General features: G+C 43.9%; 1 protein-coding gene across 3 annotated transcripts in view; it reads right to left on the bottom strand.

The window, feature by feature from the left end:
- Positions 1–224: 224 nt before the first annotated feature.
- SERAC1 (serine active site containing 1) overlaps positions 225–13,976 on the bottom strand; it is a 109,539-nt gene continuing 95,787 nt past the window's right edge. For all 3 annotated transcript variants that reach the window (XM_075596995.1, XM_075596994.1, XM_075596996.1), the window contains 2 exons: positions 8,665–8,808; positions 225–587 (listed from right to left, as the gene is read on the bottom strand). In XM_075596995.1, coding sequence (XP_075453110.1) covers positions 448–587; positions 8,665–8,808 — 284 coding nt within the window. In that variant the 3' untranslated portion in view covers positions 225–447. The remainder of the gene's footprint in view (positions 588–8,664; positions 8,809–13,976) is intronic.

Genomic DNA, 13,976 nt, shown 5'->3' with positions numbered 1-13,976 from the left:
CACAGACCAATCTGATTGGCCAGAGGCTGAGGGACAGACCGACGGACCAATCAGATTGCCCATAAGCACAGCAAACATACATCGTTTTCAGTTATATATAGATTAATCTGACCCTCTCCTCATTAATATTAGTGATGTCGTACAGAACATGGCCACCCCTCTCACAATTATTCTGTATGATATTTTAAATCAAATCACATGCATTTCAGTCAAAAAGAAACACATTTTTAACATTATTTTATTGCCCTGAAGTGTTCTATATTACATGTATCTTTATGCATGTCAGAGTGAGCACAAATTGCTAAAACACGAATCGATTGCTAAAACACAACTCGATTCTTGTTAATTAAATTAGGCGTTTAGTCGGCATAATAACAGATTTACTCAATAGGTTTAGGTGCACCACCAAAAACGTAGAAACAGAAAGCCGAGGAGAATGGGCGCAGGTCATTGCTTTCCAATTTCAGCTGCTAGAGCATCGTAGATAAACTGTAAAGTGCGCTGGTAGACAAACGAATCCTTACTCTTTGGCTTGCAAATGTTCAGATGATTTACTTCCACAGGAATTAGGTCACCTATACCCAAATCTGAAAAGATGAAAGAACGGAAACTTAATTTGACACAAGTGTCTTCTATATATTTTATATTAGTTGCAAGGTTAAACACTAATTGTCTCTGGGATGTATTATTCATTTTGCATTATTAATTATAATACATACCAGGGTATAAAAGGCATTGCTTTTTATTTCGAATTAGTGTTTTTTTTTTCTTCTTTCCCTCCCCCCCACTTTAATACTAAAGGACTGCTTGCTTAAAATTAAATATGACCAACAATTCTATACTAGTAACCAAAAGCAAAACTACAGTATAGGATAAAAGGTTTTCCGAAGCTTCCAGAACTCCAGCTGCTAGGTAAAAGAGCTGGACAGATGCACAGATGCACAGAGAAAACAAGTATAATATATGAACTTCATCTACGGATATGCATGTATGTATGTCTTTATTTATATAGCACCATTAATGTACATAGCGTTTCACAGCAGTAATATACGTGACAATCATATAACTAATACATAAAGGGGATAACTGCTTCAGACATAAAAGTAAAATTTAGGAAAAGGAGTCCCTGCTCCGAAGAGCTTACAATCTAATTTGTTGGTAGGGAGAACGTACAGAGATAGTAGGAGGGTGTTCTGGTAAGTGCTTCTGCAAGGGGCCAGGGTTAATGTATGAGGTGTTAATCAGCCATGTAGCTACTCATATGCTTTCTTAAGCAAGTGTTTTTTTTGTTTCAATCTTTTTTATTGTTTTCACAACGCAGTAACATCACTTTAGACATTCATCTTCACATCATCAGGTATATGTTCAATGTAACATTTGTAGATTTTTTAACATAATAAGAAGCATTGCAGTTCTAATACAGAGCATGTGTTATAGCAGCTTTGTGAACACATCCTGTGGGGCATGCTTATAGTACCTATAAAATAGGTAGAGTTAAAGAAAAGGTAAGGTAAGAAGGAAGAGGAGGGGGTTTAGAAAGGGGAAGCAACCTAATTCCTCAGAGCTAAGGTTTTTAGAGGGGATTCTCTAGATATCGTTTCACTTCGGTCATCTATGTATTGTCTTATTTCTTTCTCAAGGGTAGTGGATATTTTACTCTAAGGACCAGGGTTCCCATATCTTGTCGAACTTGTCAATGGAGTGGTTTAATTGGGCTGATAGCTTTTCCATTAGTTTAACATTGTTAACTCTTATGATGACTGCACGTCTAGATGGGGGGTTTATATTTTTCCACGCGGCTGCTATGGAGCAACGAGTTGCTGTGAGTATAAATGATATAAGTTTGCTTACTGGAGTTTGTGATTCCTCTATTGGTTTTGCTAGTAGGAATGTCAGCGGGTCTATAGGTATCCTCAGATCTGTGCTCTCGAATATCAGGCTTTGAATCATGGTCCAGAATTTCTGTATTCGTGGGCAGTCCCACCAGATGTGAACCATGTCCCCTCTCATACCACATCCTCGTCAGCAAAGATCTGGTGTTCCTGGGAAAATCTGGCTCAATCTACTCGGGGTTAAGTACCATTGAAATAAAATTTTATATATATTTACTTTCGTGACTTTACAAATTGTTGTTTTAGATGCAGATTACCAGATATCCCGCCAGTCGTCATTATCTATTTCTATATTTAGGTCTTCAGCCCATTTCCGCATGTAATTGTGGGGTTGGGACGTTGCGTGAGATGCTATCCCCATGTATATTTCCGAGATTAAACAACCTCTATAGAGGCCTTCCATACATAACTTTTCAAAGTTCGAAAGGGTATTACATTTGGAATTCTGAGAGAACTTTTGGAGGAAGTGTCGCATCTGTAAATAGCTAAAGATTGGGAGGTTCTGCCTGTGGGGTTTTTGTTTTAGCTCCTGGTATGAGAGAATCTCTACTTCTTTGATAAGATATTTTGCTGCTAGCATGTCCATACTTCTGAGTTGTTCCACATATTTAGGGGAACACCCTGGTGGAAACCTTGGGTTGTGGGCAATTGGAACCAGGCTGGAAGGCTGGGTGGAAAGGGAGTATCTTTTTTTGCTTTTGGACCAAATGTCCCATGTGCACCTCATTGCCCCAAGCTTAAATCTTCCCTTGGGGCCCTCCCACTCCCCGGAGCGCCATAGCTCCGCCGCCAGAGTGGAAGGGCCCACATAGGCCGACTCGATCCCCAGCCAGCCACAAGTTGCTGGATCACAGTTCCACATCACTGCTTGTTTTAGGTGGGCCGCATGGTAGTATTTGATAATATCAGGCACCCCCATGCCCCCCCTCCCCCCCGATGTCAATGCTAGCATTACCGATCTTGCAACCCGCGGTCTTTTATTCTTCCAAATAAATTGAAAGATTCTGTCTTGGATATTTTTGAGATCCCTAATCGGGACTGTTATTGGAAGGGTTTGGAAGAAGTACAACAACCTAGGCAAGATATTCATTTTAACCGCCGTTATCCTTCCAATCCAGGATATTTGATAGTCGTTCCAGGACTGAAGATCTTTTTTAATTTTTTCAAATAGAGGTGGGTAGTTATATTGGTATAATGAATTGTATGTGTTTGTTATGTAGATTCCTAGATATTTGATATGTGTTTGGGACCATTAATATTTAAAGTTTGCTTGTAACAGCTTGACCTCTTGGACGGGGAGCGTTAAATTTAGTGCTTCAGATTTGTCATTGTTGATTTTGTAGCCTGAGGCCTGTCCAAATTGATCGAGTTGGGATTGCAAGTTTGGCAGAGATATCAATGGGTTGGAACCTGTTTTCAAATATATCTATATTCAACAGTTGTTTTTAAACTTTAGTAACATCATCAGTAAGAACTATATACAAACAGATAGTTTACTTCAATTATTGAGATCTTCATGTGAGCTTCAATTCCCATCATGAAGCTCTTTGACCATGGGTAATTTCCTGTTCCGTGCTAGCACGGGGGGGTGGGGGGGAGGAGTGAAGAGGGGACTAATATCGGAGGCAAAAGTTATTTTTCAGGGAGTTTTGACTAGACAGGGATTTAACGTATAGAAAACAGACCTGTGAGCTGGGAGTCCAGATGGGTGCTTTCAACTCTGGAGTCATAGAATTTCTCTACACACGGTTCCTGAGGGGCCTCTTCTCGGGCTCCTCTGTCCCGACCGAAGTCTTGTGGGTAAAACTCTTCTGACCAGCCCCCTCATAGGAGCCATATATCTCCCCGGGATCCCTCCCGATGCTCCCCCCGGTCGCCATCGAGGGCAAAATCGCTCCAGCTGGGGCAATCTCAGAGCCCCCCCCCCCAACTCCCCACCCCCCTGGTCGCCGTCCTCTTGTGAGTGCCAACCCGGGAGCTGACACCCGTAGTGAGACACTCCCCGAGGTCGGGGTGGAAAGCGGGGCCCCACCGGACGAGGTAAGGGGTAAGGCAGAGGTGGAGGAAGGGTAGCGAAGGGAGAGGGAGGGCAGCGGAGGGGGGGGGTCGGTCCAGGGAGGATTAGGAGCGGGGGGTTATTGCGTCTCGAACCGGGCAGGGGGGGCCACAAGGGAGATCTGCCCGTCCAGGACAGCACCCAGAGATCTGGAGGGAGAGGGAGGCGGGATTGGGTGAACACATGTGGAGCGTGCGTTAGGAAGGGGCAGATCAGTCTAAGACTGATTGTGAGCAGCACTTCCCCTCCAGCCGGAGGGGGAACGGATAGGAAGGCACCGAAAGTGCTCCTGAGCAGCTCCGTATCCTGGATAGCCCAGCGCCATGGTGAGAATTTTCTGGGCACTTGGTAGAGCTTCAGCAATTCAGGAGTAGGCGGGGGGAGACGAGGAGAGAGCAGCTTAAAGGCGGTGGTGTTCTCACTCTGGTTCCTGCCATTACTTTTCTTCTTTCTCCTTTGGGTCCGTTATATCTCTGTGTCTCTGGGGACTCTCTGGGGGGCGATCCTTTCTGATGCTCTGTGTGGGGGTGCTGGATGTCGGGAACTCGGCTCCTCTTCTCCGTCTCCATGATTTCCCATCCCTGGGAGTCCTAGCGATTTTAAGAAGGAGGGGGCGTCTTCTGGTCTTGTGATAGATTTAAATTTGCCGTTCTTCTGGACAATCAGTTTAAACAGAAATCCCCACCTATACTGGATTTTTTGGTCATTTAAGATCTTTATTAATGGTTTCATGTCCCGTCTTCGTTGTATAGTGACTCTAGAGAGGTCGTTGTAAACTTGAAGGGCTTCGTTTTGAAAGTTGATTTCCCCTCTCTCTCTGCACACGGACATCAGCTTTTCTTTTACGGAGTAGGAGTGCATTCTTATGATGACGTCTCTCCTCCTTCTAGGATCCTCCAAGCGGGGACCTAGCGCTCTGTGAGCGTGGTCCATCTCCAGGTCTCCGGCGTCTAGGTCGGGGATCAGGAACAGAAACAGTTCTTCCAGGTAGGTTTTGAGGTTCTCCGTTTTTATTTCTTCTGGTATGTTGCGGATCCGGATATATTGGTGGCGGTCCCTGTTCTCATGGTCCTCGATGGTATCCTTCAGGGAGTTTATTTCATAGCCCAGGCGGCATATCTCATCGTCCGCAGATGTTTTTGAGAGAATCACCTCCTCCAGCTTAGTTTCAACGATGTCTGTGCGCCCCTCTAATTCTTTTAGGTCAGTTCTGACCCCATTTATGGCCGTTTGTAGGTCTTCTTGAAAGTTGTGTCTCATTTTGGTGAAGAATTGTTCTAGTAATTGCTCCAAATAAGTTTTTGTGACTTCTTCTCCCTCCCCTGGCTCTTGTGGCCGCCCCCCCCAGCCCCTCGTGTGAACACAGTAGGCTCCTGTGAGTTTTCTTCTGCACCATCTTGGGAGTCCTGATTTTCAGTTCGTCGGCCCGTCAGTCGTTGTGTGGTCGCACAGAACTTGGTAATGTCCTGATTATTTGCCTTTTTAAGTTTATTTGCCATCTCTAGGCGTTTACCTAGTCGGGTCCCCGAAAAGGTATTTGTTTTTTGGTGGTTTTATGCTCTTTCTAGATGCTTTAAGGCAGGGAGTCTTGGGAGCTCTTCCCTCAAGCAACCATGCCGGCTGACGTCACCGGAAGTTCTCCAGCAAGTGTGTTTTAAGGTGGGTCTTAAAGGGGGATAGAGAGGGTGCTAGTCGGATATTGAGGGCAAGGGAATTCCAGAGGTATGGGGCAGTCAGTGAGAAGGGTCTAAGGTGGGAGAGGGTTTTAGATACAAGAGGGGTAGAGAGAAGACATCCTTGAGCAGAACGCAAGAGTCGGGGGGGGGGGGGGGGGGGGAAGCGAGAAATTAGGGCTGAGATGTAAGGAGGATCAGAAGAGTGCAAAGCTTTAAAAGTGAGGAGGAGAATTGAGTGTGTGATACGGGATTTGATAGGAAGCCAGGATAGGGATTTCAGCAGGGGAGATGCTGAGAGAGATTTCGGAAAGAGTAGAGTGATTCTGGCAGCAGCATTTAGGATAGATTGTAGGGGAGAAAGGTGAGAGGCAGGAAGGCCAGACAGCAGGAGGTTACAGTAGTCGAGGCGGGAGAGAATGAGGGTCTGTGTCATAGTTTTTGCAGTTGAGAAACAGAGAAAAGGGCGTATTTTGGTAATATTGCGGATGAAAAAAACCAACAGTTTTTGCTACCTTTTGAATGTGGGAAGAGAATGAGAGAGAGGAGTCGAGTGTAACCACTAGGCAGAGTGCTTGGGCTACTGGGTGAAGGATAGTACTTCCAACAGTAATGTGGAAGGAGAAAATAGGGCAGGTTTGGTAGGAAGTATGAGGAGCTCAGTTTTTGCCATGTTAAGTTTAAGTCGGCGGAGGGCCATCCAGGATGATATAGCAGAGAGACATTCAGAAACTTTGGTCTGTACAGAAGGTGTAAGGTCAGGGGTAGAAAAGTAAATTTGCGTGTCATCAGCATAGAGGTGATATTTGAACCCAGGAGATGTGATTAGGTCACCTAGAGAGAGTGTGTAAAGAGAAAAGTGAAGGGTCCCAGGACAGAGCCCTGGGGTACCCCCACAGAGAGGTCGATAGAGGAGGAGGTGTTTGCAAAAGAGACACTGAAAGTACGATGGGAGACGTAAGAGGAGATCCAGGATAGAGCTTTGTTACGAATACCAAGAGTATGAGAATGTGAAGGAGAAGAGAGTGGTCCACGGTATCAAATGCTATACCATACTATACCAAGTAGCATAGTTCCACCAAATAATATCTGGACTTAAAAAGGTGATAATTAATCAAGACCTAAGTATAGTATGGGTAGAGATGACACAGTTATACACAGGTGTATACACCATGAAACCACTTCTGGTGTAGGAAATGTTGCTTGTTTATAAAAATAAAGTTAGTAACCACTGTATTACAGAATATGTTTTCATTATGTAGCACTGCTTCCCCCCCCCCATGTGAGATTTACCCCGGCTACAGTCCTGTGTGGTGCCCGGTACCTGTGTGGCTCAGGAGATACTGAGTGTTCCGCGTTGACATGGGGAAACAGGACAGACTGACGTGACCCTGGATGTTCTTTCTTGGTGTCAGTGCCTTCAGCCATAGTGGGCTCCGGTAGAACTGAAGGCAATCCCCACCATGGCAGTCTTTTATCCCCATACATCTAGCCAATAGATTGCGACTCAGCCAGATATATAAAAAGGGATGGTCTTTATTCTGCAGCCACTGCATGATGTTATTAAAGCAATTGCAATCAGTTGTCAGGCTAGCTTCCAGGCTCCTGGATGGTACAGGCCTGGTGGTAATGATGAGGACTCACTAGAGTAGTGATTGCACCCAGTCCATGAGGGACTGAGCACATGTCTTCCTCCCAGCCGGGAGGAGACTTGGCTTACATCCTCATCCCTTGAAGGGGAAGGGGGAACTGCCTGAACCCCACCCTGTGAGGGCTGGGTTCATCTCTATAATTTAGGACACCTCCTCCTTGGTGCAAAAGGGGAGGGCACAGAATCTGCATCCTTATTGGACAGACACAGACTCCCATGTCATCTCCACTTCTGCCACTCACAGAGACTGCAGGATGGGGGGAAAATCCCACAGGATAGCCTGCCATTGTCTGGATCTTACTAGATCTTACATGACAGGGAAGGCAGAGGTCTACGTGTAATTTTTAGCACATGAGAACAAGGGAAATAAACTGACTTGCGAGGTTATAAGGAGCTGGTACTGAGGCTCAAACAAAGTTTTTCCATGGTAAAGACAAACACCATAATCGTGTAATCCCAATAATTTGTTTTTCACACTTGTCAATATGCGTGTTTACCCCCCTATGGAATTATCATGATGGCCTTAAGGGTTTAATGGTGCAGACCCACATAGAGAGTAATGCCTTTCCTATTACATGGGTCTGTGGGCAAGTCAGCAGATGCGAAGCGCGCATTATATATATATATGAGAAGGTTCTAGACACTAGGTTCCTGGAGGAGTGAGAGTGGAGGAGCATCAGTATATATAGTTTAGAAGTATGTTCCTGAGTACATAGGTAGGACCAGTCCCCATTTATTATGTTCTACGTATAGACAGCACCCCTTCGCATAGGGTCCTGAAATATAGCCACGGTGAACACAGTAATATACAGAAGAAGAGGCATGCACGCTACAGAGGTCGCCGTCTGGGGGCCACAGGGTGCAATAGGCCAGCTCTATAGGCAGGTCCATACAGGCCTCAGTCCTGGTCTGTCTATAAATGGCAGTTCAGATACCGGGCCGGATGTAGATCCATTATCCATATTGAGTCACCCAGGGCCCAAGAAGGGGCCCATAGTGACAGAGCATAACGGACGTTATGCAGCATGGGGACAGGTCAATTAATAAGTGAAGGCACCCGGGAATGCAACAGTGAGGAGTACAAACAAACCAAAGGGAAACAATGTCATCTTTAACTATGTGTACTGTGATAGATGAGAAGAGCCCTAGTGGAAGGGGCAAAGAAATTGTGTTTGTACTACAAAAGTTCCTGGCTCCCATCATTTCTATCTTTGCTACCTCATTGCCCAGCCGCACGAAGCATGCACCCTGAGTAAGGTACAGTAATGCCTTCTGAGTAGCTAATATAGGAGACACTGATGTAAACTCCCTACAAGCCGGGCAGGGAGGGTTACACGTGAATAGTTGTCTCATAATGCCCACAAACAAACATGACAAAACCATTTTACTTACTTGCCGATTCTACTGGTACAACATGCAGTTTCATCATACTACCCACCCTCGTTGGCAAAGTTTCTGCAAAGCTTAACACTTTAAAGCCTCTGTTTTTGGCAAATTCTATGAAATCGTCATTCAGTTCTTTCAGTGCAGGAGAATCTGGCGGAAAAAAAAGAAAGGAGATTAAGAAAAAACTAACTACAGATGTAGCAAGACTCCCTGTCCCCGGCGTCGCGGTCGAAGAGGCATAAGTCCTCAGCAGTGTCTGCCGTGATTGCCCTGCAGGAAGTCCATGCTTCCGAAGGAGACCCCCACGCAGCGGTAATCTTCCAGTGCTGCCTCCACCGTGGTCACATGACTGCAGGTGGCAGCGGCACCGGAGACCGTAAGATTAGCTACATCCGTATCACAAACTGATCATAGATGTGCTTACTAATTCAGAAGCAAAGATGATTCATTTGTTACTATATACTTGAAACACCACCAAATATCAAACGGATAATAGGGATTATGAAACAATCTCCCAGCTGCAAAACCAGTGCAAAAACGAAAACTGTACCAAAATATTATTAAAGCAAAAAATAACATTGCCTCTTATGGGTCCTTTTTCTTTGATTACACAGGTGCAGATTTTTGCTCCAGCATTGCCTGGGTTTTATAGCCATGATACTTGATTCATAATCCTCAATTACATAGTCAGAAGAGGCACAAGAACATTGTGGGTATTTTGTGAGAATATATCAGGGGACTAAAAATCTTAATTATTACCTGCATCTTTAAATACCCTAAAGGTATACATGGTATTGGATTAAAGTACAATTATAACCAGTGTTCGACAAACCTATACATTTGCTCGCCCCGGGCGAGTGGATTTAACCCCCGGGCGAGTAAATATTGGCCCAAGCAGCACACGTTTGGTACTAGGTGGCGAGTAGATTTTTTTGTGTGGCGAGTAGATTTTTTGGTAATTTGTCAACCACTGATTATAACCATTTAACAAAATAGAATTAAGGGTCATATTTACTAAGAAGTACGAGATATCGTCGGTGCTGGAGGACACCCCACGGCCCATTGAAGTTTATATGATCACATACATACAGGCATACCTTGCTATACAGACCTTCACTTTACGGACACACGCGAGTGCGGACATATTTACAATAGCCCCATTCCCCTGTGTCCATACGCTCGCTTCGCAAGTACTGTATGGGCACTTATTCAGTCCTACAGACCGCCGTAGTTGTGTGACGCGCTGATCCCCCTCGCCCAATTGGAAAAACGCCAGCTCGCGCATGCGCCCGTGAGTAGGACACAGGCATGTCCTGAACGGCAATATCGACTCCCTACCTCTACCAAAGTGAAAAAAGGTAGTGCTTCACTTTAAGTACATTTTCGCTTCACATACATGCTCTGGACCCATTGCGTACGTTAATGTGGGGTATGCCTGCAAACACATCTCTGGTGTGCTCAGGTTGTGCAGGTAATCGGTCAATTTGCTCAGGATAAAATAAATCTACATAATGAATTTTGATAGAGATCCACTTTCCATACACTTAAATTGATAGAGTCCAAAGATACATTTCTTGCCCCTCCAGTCAAGTTCTGAATTTTGCCGCATATGGGATAAAAGGCTTCCGAAGTATCCTTTTGGGTCCTGGAAAAGTGGATTTGGTGTATATCTGCATCATATTTTCCCATTTGTATAACCCTGGGTAAGAACATTGACTAGATCCATAAACAGCTTTGCCCTATGAGAAAAATCCTACAGTAGCTAGATTAGCAATGGTAACCTTGTGTTTTGGGTTTCTATATGAATATGTGAATAATGACATTTTTCTGACATTAGTTTAACTTTTTTGGTATCTACAAATCAGAAAATATAAAATAGGAAGTTGGGAGAACCAAGTGTGTCATGGTAATCTCCAGGCTGGCACTGGTAGATTGGGAACCATCCTCCTGACATAATCGGATGAAATACTACAAGTGGTTCTATGCCAACGGTCATGAGAGCCTAACATTGCTAACCCAGCTGTGCTGAAAAGCTACTGTATGTACTATGGCAGGCATAAGCTTATAGGTGTCTATGGTTAAAATGAGTAAGAAGCAAAAGGTGACACTGTGTGCTCATTTACATGTGATTTCCCAGAATCCCTTGCTGCACTGGAAGCATTGTATGATAAAAGATAATGGGGAAGATGGCGCATGTGCGGCGGGCCCACAAGATGACCGCTTAAGACGGAGCTCCTCCGATTCCCGGGCAAAGAATAAAAAATAAAAACAGCCGATGGCGCATATCGGCAGAGAGCCAAACCGCCGCCAACAGCGGTGGACAACCCAAAGAGATGATGCAGCGCAGTGAAAAGATGCAGGCAACCCGAGCAGCATTAAAGTTCTTCGGAGAAAAAAAAAGAACGCTGCGGAAGCAACAGGACCCCCAAGATGGCGGCTGCACAAGACTCCCTTCAGGATCAGCGGGAGAGGCAGAGGCTGAAGCAGATGCTGAAGCAGGGGCTGCAGGAGGTATGGATGAAAGTACCGGAACCCCCACAAAAGGTGATCTTGACAACTTACTGAAATGTATACAAAAGATGTGTACAGAAGATGCAAACAGAAATGACCAAAGTAGTGTTGGAACTGAGAAGAGATTTACATGGACTGGGTGACAGAACTGACTGTCTAGAAGGGGTAGCTGACGAGCTGATATCACCCCAAAACGTCACTGACCATGAACTGCGAGCCTTAAAATTACAAGTAAACACCCTGACAGAGTCCCTGGAAGATACCGAAAATCACGCTAGACTAAATAATTTGAGACTACGGGATATACAAGAGACTGTATTGCCTGAAGTGCTAACAGATTTTGTCACAAGACTGCTCCAGAGTATGCTCCCCGACGAAACGGAAGAGAGACTGTCACTGGACAGAGTGCATAGGGCTCTGGGTCTAAACAATCTGACCCTAATAAGATGAGAGATGTTATATTGCGGGCACACTATTATTCGGTGAAAGAAGCCATTATGCAAGTCTCCAGAACGCAACAGTGGATAGGATTTGAAGGATACCAGATCCAAATATTCAGTGATCTAGCTCCCTCCACTCTGCTAAAAAGAAAGGAACTGCAACCGGTCACTAAGTGGGGTTTCCCATTTAAGCATGTGATCTGGCATAATGGTTCAACAATAGTGGTGAAGAATCCAGAAGGAGAAAAAGCACTGATCAACTTGGGTCTAATACAAAGATCTAAATCACCTCCGACTGCGGGGTCACCCAGCAAATCTACAAGGATACCCTGTGTAGGTCAGCGCTTTTTAGAGGGCTTATTATTGTTTGTTTGCCACTACAAGGATACCCGTCTGGACACAGGAGAAGACCCAAAAAGGAAGAAAGCAAAAAGACCAAGAGGACCGAGAAAGTATCTAAAAAATGACTACTGACCCGTCAGCAAAGGTTTTACCAGACAGAAGAATTCACACAAAGAATGAAGAAAAGGACTAGATATTTGATCCCACACGGGATCTTTTTTCCTCCCCTACCCGGGAGACGTGGAAGGCCGGCTGGCCTCCATGCGGAGTGACATCGGAGCCGGCCTTCAACTTCGACCCATCCAATACCCTGATTCGGAGAAGAAAATTGACTCGGGAGCTCTGGAAGCTACCTAAAAGTTACTTTCTGGTGGTGTTTGATTTTTTTCTTTTTTGTTCGGGGTCCCAATCTGTACCCCCCTCTCCCCTCCTCGGTCTTTTTCTTTTTTTTAGAGAACGGAGAAAAAAGGGAACCTCCGCCCTCATTCAGATCCCCTTCCCATTGGAAGTCTCTGAGGGCTAAATTACTGTCCTTTATTCTCCTGAAATCCAACAGGGGTAGTTTAGTTTAGGTTAAGTAAGTTAAAAAATGTAAGTAAATCTGGTTATATATAAGTATATGTTTTTGTTTTTCCACATTCTTCTTTTACCCTTCCCCCTCCCTCCCTCATATACCCGAGGCTAGAGAGATCCTACTCAGACAACAGATCAAAATACCTGCGCACATACAAAATAACAAAAATGACTAGGAAATATGGTTTCATTTTAATATGTTAAAACTAGGTACGCTAAATGTTAAAGGTTTAAACAAACCCAGAAAAAGGAAGTTAGCTTTGCAAGATTTTAACATGCAAATGTTGGATGTTCTTTTTATACAGGAAACTCATTTCAGGAAACAGGATCAACCCAGATTTTTCGACAGAATCTTCTCTTCTAGTTTCCGACAAAGAAGGTCGATTTCTGTTCCTCAGGGGCAAATTGAGAAACACAATGGTCACACTGGCTAACATTTACACCCCCAATGAGAAACAGGTAGATTTTTATGAGACAGTCTTCCCTTGATTATCAAAATTTACGGAAAGGAAAATAATTATGGCAGGAGATTTCAATGCAGTTTACGATACAAAGCTAGATAAATCAAACCCCCCCAAAAGGACTCTGAAAGTGCAAGATCCTAAAGATACAGATTTAGCAAGATGTATACAAGAGATAACATTATGGCATACATGGAGGATTCAACACCCTAAAGAGAGACTATACATTTCACTCGGCACCTCATCAAGAAGGTTAGATAATTTTTTATAGAACACTCACTAATCCCAGCTGTGACAAAGTCAAAGATCAATCCAATTACCTGGTCTGATCACGTACTTGTAACATGCACGCTAAAAGATATCAATCCTACTAGGGTGAGACATATGTGGATGCTTAACGACTCCCTTCTGAGAGATCTTGTAATTAACTAAATAAACTCAGATTTAATATTATTTTTTTCTATTAACAATACACCAGGAATGGCTCTCTCAACGATTTGGATAGCACAAAAAGCATGTATGAGGGGAATGTTTATAGCCGTTGCGTCTCTGAAGAAGAAGCGAAGGGAGTATAAACTGCCTAAATGTTCAAAGGGCTGATGATAACTATAAAAAGAACCCCACAGATACAAATGATAATAAGAGGACAAACTATTAGCTCAGAAACTGAGAAAAATCCAAATTTCCTCCAATATTAAATCAATTAAAATGAGAAATGGAGAAACGTATTTGACCCAAAAGTAATAGAGGAGGAATTTATAGCATACTACTCATCTTTATATAATTTACAAAATAAACATAAACAAACCCCAGATATATTTAAACAACAATTAGACACTTATTTAGACTCATGTCAATTACCAACTCTGAAAGATGAGGATAGTGTTTTATTAAATGCAGAGATTTCACAAGAAGAGATACTGGCAGTGATTAAGGAACGCAAAAATACAAAAACTCCCGGCCCAGACGGACTCTCGAATAATTATTATAA

The sequence above is a fragment of the Ascaphus truei genome, chromosome 4 (assembly GCF_040206685.1).
Source record: "Ascaphus truei isolate aAscTru1 chromosome 4, aAscTru1.hap1, whole genome shotgun sequence".
NCBI classification, from domain to species: Eukaryota; Metazoa; Chordata; class Amphibia; order Anura; family Ascaphidae; genus Ascaphus; species Ascaphus truei.
The sequence above is the reverse complement of the archived record's forward strand: the minus strand, read 5'-3'. Positions and strand labels throughout refer to the sequence as shown.